Here is a 12499-nt window from a genome sequence, read left to right as displayed (position 1 = left end):
GCAGACTAAATAAACCGAGCTCTTTCAACATGTCCTTATAAGTCATGCTTCTCAGACGTCTAATACTTTTTGTCACTTTCACTGGCCCCTTTCTAATCTGTCCACATCTTTCTTGAAGTGCGGGGCCAAAAGTGGACACAGTTCTCCACTGACATCTGTGTTCCACTGATATCAATGGCATGATAATTTCTAGTGGTGGATACTAAACCTCCCTCCTCTTTTGATCTTGCTTTCAGTCAGGACAGAGGGTGAAAGCACAATCACTAGAGGCACACCACAGGGTATAATCCTCATTAAATTAAATAGGCTTATAAAATTTAAACTTTTTTATTTTGGAATGTTGCATCAATGTTTGCATGCACTAGGTTTTCAAACGAATTAAGGTTTGGAGCCTCGCATCAGTGTCTGCATGCACCATATTTGCAAAGCTCTCCCTAGTAAATAAAGAACGAAGCATAGAAATGGAAAGGGCGTGGGAGAAAACAGCTCACCTGCCCAGGCTGTGGCTGGGCTTCTGGCAGCTGCAGGTCCGAGCATATGGTATCTATAAGCTCCCTGATGATCTGGGGAAAGTCATCGAAGGTGCTGATGTAGAAAACATTATGCAGGTTGCGGTGTAGCAGAATGCTACTCAGTTCTTCAGGGTCTGCTCTGGAGATGCCCACAGCAATGACACCAATTCCTGAAATAAATACCCCATTTGCTAGCTAGAAAGAAGCACAGGTTGAGAGTTTGCAAACCAAGTAGGGAATTTCACCTGTTACAGTGAGTCTAGGAACAGCGTGGCTAAAAGTCTGCATCCACATGGAAAATCTTATCCATACAGTAAATATCAGTGCCTCAGTTCCTGATTAAAACTTATCTTAATTCACAGGAACTCATTTACACTGGGAACAGGAAGTCATCTCTTAGTGACTAGGCCATCCAGAGATTAGTCATCTAAGAATATTAGGCCGGGCACATCCGTGGAGCATGTGGCTCATGAGGTTACCTTAGGGGTCACCCACAAATTCAACAAAATAAGGAAAAGTTAAAAGCTCAGAAAACCAATACTGAACTTGTAAGAGACTGGGTTAATATAAAGCCCAACTGGAACCTGTGTGGGTCTTTTTGCTAACTCACCTGGGATGGGGATCAAGGCCTTAAAAAGGTAAAAATGCAACAGGGACCCTACCTGAAGCATGGACTGCTCTGGCAGGTGGGAGCACATCATCCTGTGACTGTCCATCAGTCACCAACACCAGGGTACGAGGGAAGTCTGGCCTGGTCCCTCTGGAGGGATGAAATAACTCCTTTAGCACATAGGCCATGGCACGACCTGCAAGAAGGCAGAAAGACACAGTCTAGATCAGAGATTCTCACTCTTTTTAGACTCAAGGCCCCTTTGGAAAATGCCAGCTCTTACGTTTCACAAATTACGTGACTGCGGAGAAGTAGAACAATTCTTCTGTTGCGAAGAACTCAAACAGGCCACAACAGAACAGAATGGCTTTGATATTATGGAGTCCTGTCTGAAATCTCTAGGCTTTATCTTGTGAATTATCTGTGTAGCTGTTTGAACACCTAATATCTCATGGTGCCCATGGCAGCTTTAAAAGGATCTCATGGCACCCCAGGGTACCATGCACTCCGGATAAGAATCACTGATCCAGATCCAGCAAGGCCATGTTTATACGCTGCATCACTGATTGATCCATGTGAAAGCATATACTCCACTCATATAAGGAGATCATAACTGTCAGAGTTGGAGGATTATTTTATTTTCCGGCAAATCATGACAAATGCAGTGGAATTCAATAGAAAATTCAGGTCAGATTTGATGAATAACTTCTGCCAGAAAAAAAAAAATTGAAAAAATGAATCAAGGAAAGTTACAATGATTTGTCCTGACATTTCAGAACCAAAACACTTAGAGTTTTCATTTTCTTTCATTGTGAAATGATGCTTTCATTTGCAGAATTGCTAGAGTTCAATTTTTAAAAAACCTTAAAAAGAGATAAAAAAAGAAAAACCCACAAAAATGATTTTTTAATTTGAGTAAAAATGCTTCAAATCAAGGTAGACAAGGTTATTTGGATAAATGTGATATCTTTTATGAGACCACTGAATAGCTGGAAAAATTGTTCTTTGCAGGCTTTCCAGCACAGGCGCCCTTCCTCAGGCATAGGAGACTTTGCTGGTCTGCATCTTATCTCTAGGGTCTGAATAGGAGCAACAGAATAGACTAGAATAGAAGTATGCGCTTGAAAGCTTGCAAAGAACAATTTTTCCAACTACTGAATTGGTCTAAAAAATATCACATTTCCTCAAAGAACTTTGTCTGCCTATGTCCTTAGACCAGGGTTGGGCAAAATATGGCCCACGAGCCAGATGCAGCCCACCAGGCCATTCTATCTGGCCCACAGGGCCCCTAAACAATTCAGAAAATTAATATTTATCTGCCCCCGGCTGCCTGTCATGCAGCCCCTAATGGCTTGCCAAAACTCAGTAAGCGGCCCTCTGCCTAAAATAATTGCCCACCCCTGCCTTAGACCAACACAGCTACAACCAACACCCGTGAAAAATGGAAAATATCAAATCAAGATGACGTTTTGTTTGTTAGTAAGAAAACTGAAAACTTCTCATTTTGCAGCAACCCAAAGGGAGTTTTTTTGTGGAAATTTTTTGGTTATTTCAGTTGAGTCAATGACCTTGAAAAATTGATTATGTGCACAGCACTGGTAACCAAAAAAAAAGCCACCTTAGGAAAGGGTAGACACTTAGAGAGGCAGCTTAAGAAAGGATAGAAAGAAGGCTAATTCCCTTCAGTTTAAAACTATGGGATGTGTTGATGAGTTCTTGTAATATGGAACTACATTACATCTATCGTCTTGTTCGTACCCTCTAGCTAAACAGCCAAACCCTGTCTAATGCACCTGGCATTAGAGATACGGTGTATCCATGCACCTAGAATGGCTGGAGATTACTTTTTTAAACACATGGAATATTTAAAGCAAAAGTTCACTTTCCAGCCCTTATCGTCCCAACTAGGATGCAGGAGGAGTAGATAATTTGATCCACAGTGGGTACGTCTACATGTTCTTTAATGCACCGTACTTATTGTGCATTAAGCTTAGTACTTAAGTACTAAATCAATGCACAGTACCTTGCACTACTGCTCAGTAGTGCTGATGCATGGATTCTTTGGGCACTAACTGTGTAGTAGCCTACTAGTATGGGTTTTTTCCTGCCACGTTAGTGCGCAGTTAGCATCTCATGTAGACATGCTCAGTGGGAGGAATTTTCTAAAGTACTCTTCATTGCTCTAACTCTCTCCCCTTTGAACCTGATGGTAACATCTCTCATTGATTTTAGCAAGTGAATATTAAGGTGAAGACGCAACCAACACTAATGGGTGTCACAGATATGCACCAAAAAGGGAAACTGACCCCGTGGTCTAAATAAATCAAGGCAGATACAATCTAGTGCTGAAACATGAATTCTTGCTCACATGACTGATAGGGTTAGGATCGAAGATAGAGGTAAAGCACTTTTAAAAAAATTCCCAGCAGGTAATAACTTTAGGTTTAGGGCTCTATATTAGGTGTAAACATACACAATTGGGGGTCATAAGATAATAAAGATAAATTCAGAAATGAATCTGGGGCTCTTCTAAAAGAACCAGAATAACAGTACTGGCCATAACTAGAGGTGAAAACACACACCTAGAGTCCTTTCTTCGCTTCACAGTATTTTGGATCTTCATTTCGTAACCCAACTCTACAACAGACTGATTCACAACTCTGAAACAAAATGCATCACCTACACCCTAAGGCAATTTATATCCAACTTCAGATCAGCACTTTGCAACTCGGGGCCATGCCTCAGATATAACATGTACATGCAGATATTGATGTGCATACATGATACCCACCAGTCTTTGTGTTGCCTCCAGCATAGCTCAGTCCCTGGATGGCTTTCAGGACTCCATTCCTATCCTTGTACTGGTTAAAATGGAACACAGTCCGGGGCCCTTCACTGTACTGAGCAACAGCAATCTGGGGAGGAGATCACAAGGCCCATAAGGATGGCAGGAGGTAGGGTTATGAACACCTGAGTTAAGGACTAATGGGGTCATGAAATGGGGACACTGCTAAATCTCTACCACTGATGAGCACAGGGATACCTACATTTCATAAACAAGAGAAAGAAACCACCTTGGAGCCTCGATGTAAACATCCAAGCCAAACACTAGCTATGCTTCATGGATTAAATCAAAGGATAGATACTAAAGTCAGTAGGTATCTTCCACTGATTACAATGGGCTTGGGGTTGGCCCCAAAATCAGACTGTTGAAGCTTCACTTGTCAATAGTATTGGAAGTTTGCTGTTTAGTGATGGTCTAGCCTTGGGAACAATGCTAAAAAATGCATTAAATTAATGAACAACAGAGAACATGAAGATAAGGAAGGGATGGGGCTCAAGCGAGCCATATTCAGTTCTTTGCTTTGCCACAATCTTCTCAGGTGACCAGTCACGTGTTTATCTTTGCTCACACTCAGCATAGGATCATAGGAAAGTAAGGATGGAATGGACCTCACAAGGTCATCTAGTCTAGTTCCCTGCTCAAGGCAGAATCATCCCTGACAAAACCAGCCCGGCCAAATGTCTGTCTGTTCTCTGAGATTTCCAGGGATGGAGATTCCACAGCCTCTCTAGGCAGCTTGTTCCAATGCTTGACCACCCTCAAAGTTGGAAAGTTCCTCCTAATCCCCAACCTAAATTTCCTCTGCTGCAGCTTGAGGCCATTACAGCCAGTCCTGTCCTCTATGGCCACAGAAAACAGCCCATCTCCATCCTCTGTCTTATCCCCCTTCATGTATTTGAAGACTTGCTATCAAATCCCCTCCTTCAGTATCCTCTTCGCCAGAAGAAATAACCTTAGTTCTTTGAGCCTTTCCTCATCAGTCTTGCTCCCAGGCTCCTGATCATTTTTGTCACCTATGTGTTGGACTCTTTCCAATTTGTCCACATCCTTCTTGAAGCATGAGGCCCAAAACCGGATAAAGTACTCCAAGTGAGGTCCCACCAGTACTGAACAGAGAAGAAGAATCACTTCCCTTGAATTGCAAGCAACTCGTCTGTTGACAAAATCCAATATGCTCTTGGGTCTTTTTACAATGAGGACATTGTTGGCTGATACTCAGCTCATGGCCCACTGTAAGATTTGTTGAGGATTCGCTGTCGCATAGGTTTAAGATTGCATATGTGATGTTTGTAAATGGTAAAAATGTCAGCTGCATATAAATGTAATCTGTGTCCATAGAGTTGTCATCCATAATAATACTCCCTGAATATGGAGACTGTCTGCATTTAAAAAAGGGCACAATCGGTAAAAATAGCAGGATTGCAATACGCATCACCAGGAATTGATTAATAAAGAACTGTTTCTTGATGTTGACAGAAAGCCCAAAACCATAACAACTGTGGCAAAGGGGTTCATGATCACTTGGAGATTAGACCATGAACAGGCAATGGTAAAGGGGCATAAGCAATCTGGATGACTGTGGGGGTAACCAAGTGTTATACAAATAGATTTTTTGCCTATTGCTTTTAATCTTATGTATTTTCTTGAGTTTTGCATTGCCTTAAAAAACTCCATTTTGTATTACTCTGTAGCTTGACATAAGTGCTCAACCTTTGTGTACTGTATGTGTGAGAGAATGGGTGAGACTGTGTCTGTGGAAAAGGAAAACATGAGCTGGCGGCTGGCGACTGGCTGAAGAAAGCAGACAGATAAAAGACCAAAACAAGAAGAATCTGCCCCAAAACAGTGAGAAAACAATGACAAACAACCTTCAAGGAAGAACAGTGATAACCCAGCAAAAGCCCAGAGGACTGGGTGAATTGAAAGGCTATAAAAGATGGGGTAAGACATATTGATTTTGGGTCTTGTTCTGCATGTCATCCTGGAGCATTGATTTGTCTGACAAGATGGACCGGCAGGAGCCTGGCTCCTACTTGTGATCAACCTGGCTGGCCACTAAGTTCATCTGAGCACTCTTAAGACTGGTAATATATACCAGTGCAGAACAGAAATTGGGGTATGAATGTGTGTGTGTGTGTGTGTGTGTATGTGTATTAAGTGCTTAAGCAATAAACATGACATCTTGCCTTATCCTCCCTCATAAGGTCTCAGTCATGATTTGGACAATGAGCCCATGGTGAATCCAGATCGGGGTCAAGGGCGTAGTTACACTCCTAACCCAAAGTGATATCCACGGACATAGTCCAGGTCAGGCTGAAGGTGAAGAGCCAGGCAGTCCAGACATGCAGCAGGATGGGCAGGAGCAAGGTATGTGGGTTCAGGACTGGAGCAAGGCTGAGCTGCTGCAGGGTGCAAGGCCCTGAACAACCAGACCCCAAATGAAGAGACCCAGGGGCTTATATACTCTGCCCAGGAGCCAATCAGATCAGGACTTCCAGCTGGTGCAGCTGTGGAGTGCTTTCTCAAATCATTGAGGCAGTTCCCCAGTCTCCCGTAAACTTACTGGAAGAAATTTAGAAGTGCTTGATGCAATGACAGACAAACACATTTGCAAATGTCATCCAGGAGTCTCTCTATTCCTGGGGCTTTTTGGTTTCTGGAGCAGATGACAGCTTTTCGAATTTCCTCCGGGGTGACTGGAGCTGCCAAACATTTGTGCACAAAGGGACGTGCAATTTCGTCGAAGACGGCTTCTTCAGCAGCGGAAGATTGATTAAGGCGGCTTCTGAATTGTTCCCTCCGGCAGGCAAGGACTGGGTTGCAATCACAACTGGTGCAATCCTGTCTAAGGATTTAACTGAAACACTTATGCTGCTTTTAGGTCCATAAACTTCTTGCAATGCATCACAGAAACCGGTCTTATGTTTATCTCCAAGAGACTGAATTTCATCTGCCTTATCATACCGCCAAGTATCTTTCATCATTCAGGGCCTCCTTCAGACTGCGGTGTTGATTTTGTAGCATTTCAAGTCGACAGCCCTTAGCTCTGCTGCGACTGAGTAAATCCACGTGAGCTTTGAGTTTTGTCGTGTAAAAAGTGCTGCATTTGCCCACCATTTTCAAAGTAGTCTGACCCTTTCCATCTAGACTCTCTGTTCAGGGTCAGACTGAGCACCATATCTGTCAGGAAGGAAGCTGGGGTCAGGAAGGAATTGTACCCCGTGATCAGATTGGTACGGATTGTGAGGGTTTTTGCCTTCCCCTGTGGTGGGAGGAGTGGCCCTCTTCCTGAGATCTCTTGAGTGTATATTAACACTCAGGAGATCCCAGGAAGATTAACGTTTCATTTATAGAACCAGGGTGTTGTCTGCTGTGGCCCCCTGCTTTACCTGTGGCAGGTTAGGGTATGATGTCTTGCGTTGTGTCAAGGTTGATGGTAGATGTTACTAAGAGGTTAGATTAGGGATTTGCATCGGGTAGTTTGGATAGGGATGATCCTGCCTCAAACAGGGGGGCTGGACAAGATGACCTCCAGCAGTTCCTTCCAGCCCTGTTTCGCTCTGATCCTAGCCACCAAGTTGTCAAGTCCAAGAGCCAAGATCTTCGACAGAGCTTTTGGAAATAACTTCTTCCATTCCTCTTCAATATTTGATTCAGGACTGAATTTGCCAAATGAAATGTCTGTGCTTATTTTAATGGTGGGATCTTCCTATAGCTGCATTTCTTCTACCTGATGACATTCCCTTTTTTTGTGGGGGAGTGGTATTTTGGGTACCATTTTTCTACTTTCAGGTTGACATTTTAATTTCAACTTACAAGACAGCTGCCTGTGCAGTACCACTCAGAGCCCACATAATGCAACTATAACAACCACTCCCTTAAAGGGGATATAATTTGAAAACATCAACATGGGAACAATACCATTATGCAGCAAGCCAAACTAAACAATATAATTTCCTTAACTTATGGGGGCTTTACGAAGATGTACACATGGAAGATAAGTACTGATAACAGACAGACAGACAGATGGAAAGAGTAATGGACTCTTGCCTGCGTCCCTTGAGGCCCAATTCTGGGGAAATAGGAGACGATCCGGAAGAGGAAGTCCTTCACTTTATTGAAATTGCTCTGGCCGATGCTTGAGGACTCATCCACCAGGAACGCAATGTCGGCATTGAACCTGCCGCAGACTGCAAAGATAAAATCTCTGTGGGCATGTCTACACGTTCATTAATGCATCTTAGATACCGTGCATCTAGTTTACTACTCCCTTAATAAAGGACTAACTAAATGCATAGTACCTGAAGTTACTGCCCATTATACTGGTGCACAGTTATTTATTGATGCTTACTGCACATTAGCCTAATAACACTGGGCAGTAGGCTATTAGCACGGTTTTTGCCATGACACGCTACTGCAGTGTTATTGGGGAAATGCATAGTAAGCGTCTCGTGTAAATGCGCTCTGTAAGTCCCTGATCAGAAAGCCATTAGTCTCTAACTATATTGGTGGGCGTGTGGGAATTGTGAATGATTTATGGGGGAAGAAGTTGAATTCAAGTCTGTCTTGAGGCTCCCATTGCCTGCTGAGTGAAAATACAAATACTTTCACCCTGAGGGATGTTGCTGAATGTCTTATGCTGGCTTCAAGCCTCCCTCTAAGGATATGGCGCTGCGCACTGTCCTAGGCAGGATGCCAATCTAAGAGGTTTGTTGATCTGTTTCAGGGTGGATCAAAATAGTTTCAAAGTTATATTAATATTCGCCATTTGGCTCTTGCAGCAGAGGAAAGAGCACCACCAACACGACTTGCTACATGACCTGGTTTCTGAGTCAGTCTTCCATCCAAATACCCTCACAAGCTCAGAGGAGATCACAACGTTGTATTGATGCAGTGGCTATAACATCCGCCCTGAATCACAAGAGGTTACAAACTCACTTGGCCCAGCAAGAGTTGTCAGGGGTAAAGATGCTGTAGCAGCTGTAGCTCCTGGGGTTGTTCTTAATGTCATAGGGGTGCCTGGTAGAGTACGAGTGGTCCTGGCCTTCCCAGCATCGGTCGATGCGGCACTCGCCATGGCAGTTCGTATAGAAGTAATGGTAGGAGCAGGAGTGGAAGGATTCCCGTGAGATCCCACTGACAGAAGCAGAGAAAGGGAATTATGTACATCACACCTTGGTTAGGGTACAAATGAAGGTGGCAATACATGGCATCAGGTCCGCATGGAAACTTCCTGAGCTGTGATGGGGGACCCCAAGCTGGCCAAAGCCGTAAGGGTGCAGACTCCCCTTGGGATGCGATACCTCATTAAAGGACAGGCAAACTTAGGGATAAAAGAAATGCAACTTTAAGAATGAGGGGAAAACGCTACAACACAACTGGGGAAGACAGAACATTAAAATAAAGGTTAAAAACATCCTAACGCTTTGCTCTCAAGCCTGGCCACAGTGCTTACTTCTCAGTCCCCAGCTCATTCTAGTGGCGGGCAGGCACCGTCACTATCTGCGGTGAAACTCCCCCTCGTCCCCAGAGACCTCAGCTTCACTGCCAGCCCTGAGCAGGCGGCCCGTGCCCCATCACCGCAGCCTTTTCAGCGGTGGTCCCCACACGGCTGGCTACCTTGATCTCTACTCCCTGGGGCGTCACACCCTCAGACTTCGGTGGCCTCCAGCACCCATCCAGCTCCTAGATGTGGCCTCACCAGCACCGAATAGAGGGGAATAATCACTTGCCTCGATCTGCTGGCGTCGCTCCTACTAACGCAGCCCAGTAACCATAACAGAAATGACACCCAGAAGCCTTGCAACACAAGGCTCCACCTCATACCTATCTGCTCAGTGATACTGGTCTCAGGCCCCTCCATCTCTCCAAAGACCGCCCTTATGGAAAACACATACGTCGCTCCCAGTTTCGGTACTGGCACTCGATACGACCTAGAACCGGCAGCCAACCGCTCCATGGAAAGATCAGGACCTGAAAACAAAGGAAAGGTGGGGACTACCTGAGCAGAGAGATGGAGAAACTCATCGTGACCGCAGATGGACTCTACCTGGAGCTCCTTTGATGTTCACACAGTTTGGTGAACAGAGGAGTGTTAGAAAGAGCAGATACGGATCCTCTGCTAGGAGGTAAAGGGGCTTGGTGGGTTGTGTTTGGGCTCTTCGCTATTTGGGAGGGTCATGGAAATGGGCAGAGGGACAGGTGAGATGTTGGTTTGTGTCTGAGGTGGCTGGGAAAGGCCACTCCGCAAGGGGCAAGAGCAAAGATTTGAGATGTGGTTGCAGTTTTGCTAGGCTCTTGAAATCCACTGCTAATGGTGACTGTAGGCACTCATGGGATGGTTTCACCACATGTAGGCTATGGTCCAACAGCTGGATGCGGTCCTCAGAGCTACTGGGTCCAAGCTGCGGATCTGGGGCTTCAGCAGTTAGCGGTGAGGGGCTTCCCTCCATGCTGCAGTGGGGATAAGCGGCAGGGACAGGCTTCTCCTGGCTCATGACAGAGAGAAACCACGGCAGCAGATGAGTTTTAGCATGTGTCTGCCTCTGACCCAAGCTGGGGCGGTCGGATCCATGGCCTGAAAAAGCTGCCCACCCCTGACATAGACTATGGCAAGGAGCTCAGAAGGGTGCCACCAGAGAGTTACATCTACCTGTTCTTCTCAAAGATCCTGCCTGTGTTGGGTGAAGATAAAAGATGCTGGATGTGAACGGCCAGCCAGGTAAGTGGTCTTAAGTAGAGAGGATTACGGTTTTGTGGAAGACAAGAATGCTTTCTATGGAGAAGAGATGCTAGATGGTTTGGATGACCTCCAAATGAGTAGAAGGGGAATCCATCTTCCACGAGACAGGGCCAGATTAGCCAGCAGGGCCTTAATCTGACAGCAAACGGGGAGGATGGAAAGGGAGAACAGATGAGTGTTCGTTTGGCAAAAAATCCAGATGCTGAGAACAAAATTAATCAGCGCACCAAGGGACAACATTCCTTAATTGCCTATCTGCTAACGCTAGCAGTCTGGATGATAAACAAGAGAAACTGGAATGACTCATTAGTGAGCACAAATTTGACCTACCCAATGTTATTCAACTTAGCAGATATGGTTCGAATGTTAAAATCAGCGATGATAACCTATTCAGGAGGGGTCAATGCGGCAAAAAGCAGAGCGGGCCTGGCACTGTATGTCAAAAATGGCATACTGTGTTTCTGAGTCCCTGCCAGCTCAGAGGCAAATGATTTTGAATACTTATGGATCAATGTTCAAACAGATAAATCACAAGACGGGGTACTAGTCACAGTAGATCACACAAATTGCACTAGAGAACAGGATGATCAGCCTCCTGTATCACTTATCTATAATGTGTCAGGGGAAAAAATATAGTCTCATAAGGGACTTCAATCTGAGAGGCATATGCTGGAAGTTGTATGCTGCCAATACGAGAAATGTCCTTGGGATTTGAACACTGTAATGACAATTTGCTAACTCCAAGACCATTGCTTTTGGCATAGGGAAAGTCTACCTCAGACATCCTCTCAGCAAATAAAGATAAACGGATCGCAGGAATCAGGGTTGATCGTGGGTGCAAGAGATCACAACGTCACTGTATTTTTATGTGCAGACAAATCAGGATCCAAACACAGTGTTTCAAAAGGAGCATTGTCACAAGGCTGAAAACATTTGTGAGTCAAAAGGATTTGGCTTCATGACTCTTCACGCATCTTTGTCCCAGGGAAATTGATGGGAAGGGTAACACCAATTTGCTGGAGTCAGATCAACACGGCGGCTCCAGAAGGAGAAATCATGCCCCTTAAACCCATTAAAGTCCTTGGGGAAAGTGAACGTATGAGGACAAAACTCCAAAAGCTCCTGAGTTCGGCCATGGGAGTTATCAGCACATAGCACCTCTTTCCAGTGCCTTTCACCCATGGATCTCAAAGTGCAGTATAAATATTATATTGCCTAAGCCCCCTAATGCTCTAAAGGAGTAAACCCTATTGTTTCAGTCATTTATTAGACCTCATCCCTTTAGGAAACTGAAGCCAAGAAACATCTTCGCTACAGTCACCCATTCCTTTGCCCTCATTACTGGACTATTCATTGATTCATGGGAAGAAATAAATGAGAAAGGGAGAGGAATAGGACTGAGAAGAAGGATCAGGTGTGAATACGGAGACACAAGGCTGAAATAGATGGTGACCACCAACAGAAAAACTTGATGATATAGTATATAAACTCATCCTTGACTGATTGGGGTTAGGAAGAAATTGCGCCTTGAGAGCTTTATAGGTCCCCTGAATTTTCTTCTGTGGCATAGGCTCTGGGCATTTTCGGAGAGAAGATGCTGGACTAAAAGGACCACAGGTCTCACCCAGATTGGCAACTCCTAAGTTGCTGTGAACTAAAAACAGATTTAGTAATGGGAAAGAAAATAAGATTGAGAAGCAAAGATTTCATAGATTTCATAGACATTAGGGCTGGAAGGGACCTCGGGAGATCATCGAGTCCAGCCCCCCGCCCAAAGGGCAGGAAGTCAG

General features: G+C 44.6%; 1 protein-coding gene across 1 annotated transcript in view; it reads right to left on the bottom strand.

Annotated features, from left to right (window-relative positions):
* Positions 1-12499, bottom strand: part of LOC109315843 (collagen alpha-1(VII) chain-like) — a 210158-nt gene that overhangs the window by 134607 nt on the left and 63052 nt on the right. Inside the window, 6 exon segments of the mRNA XM_019543782.1 lie at positions 492-682; positions 1175-1318; positions 3914-4037; positions 8018-8157; positions 8906-9103; positions 9794-9940. Coding sequence (XP_019399327.1) covers positions 492-682; positions 1175-1318; positions 3914-4037; positions 8018-8157; positions 8906-9103; positions 9794-9940 — 944 coding nt within the window.

Source organism: Crocodylus porosus, unplaced genomic scaffold (genome assembly GCF_001723895.1).
Source record: "Crocodylus porosus isolate Cpor-Errol unplaced genomic scaffold, CroPor_comp1, whole genome shotgun sequence".
Lineage (NCBI taxonomy): Eukaryota > Metazoa > Chordata > Crocodylia > Crocodylidae > Crocodylus > Crocodylus porosus.
Note: the sequence above shows the minus strand (reverse complement) of the source record. Positions and strands in the feature narration are given on the sequence as shown.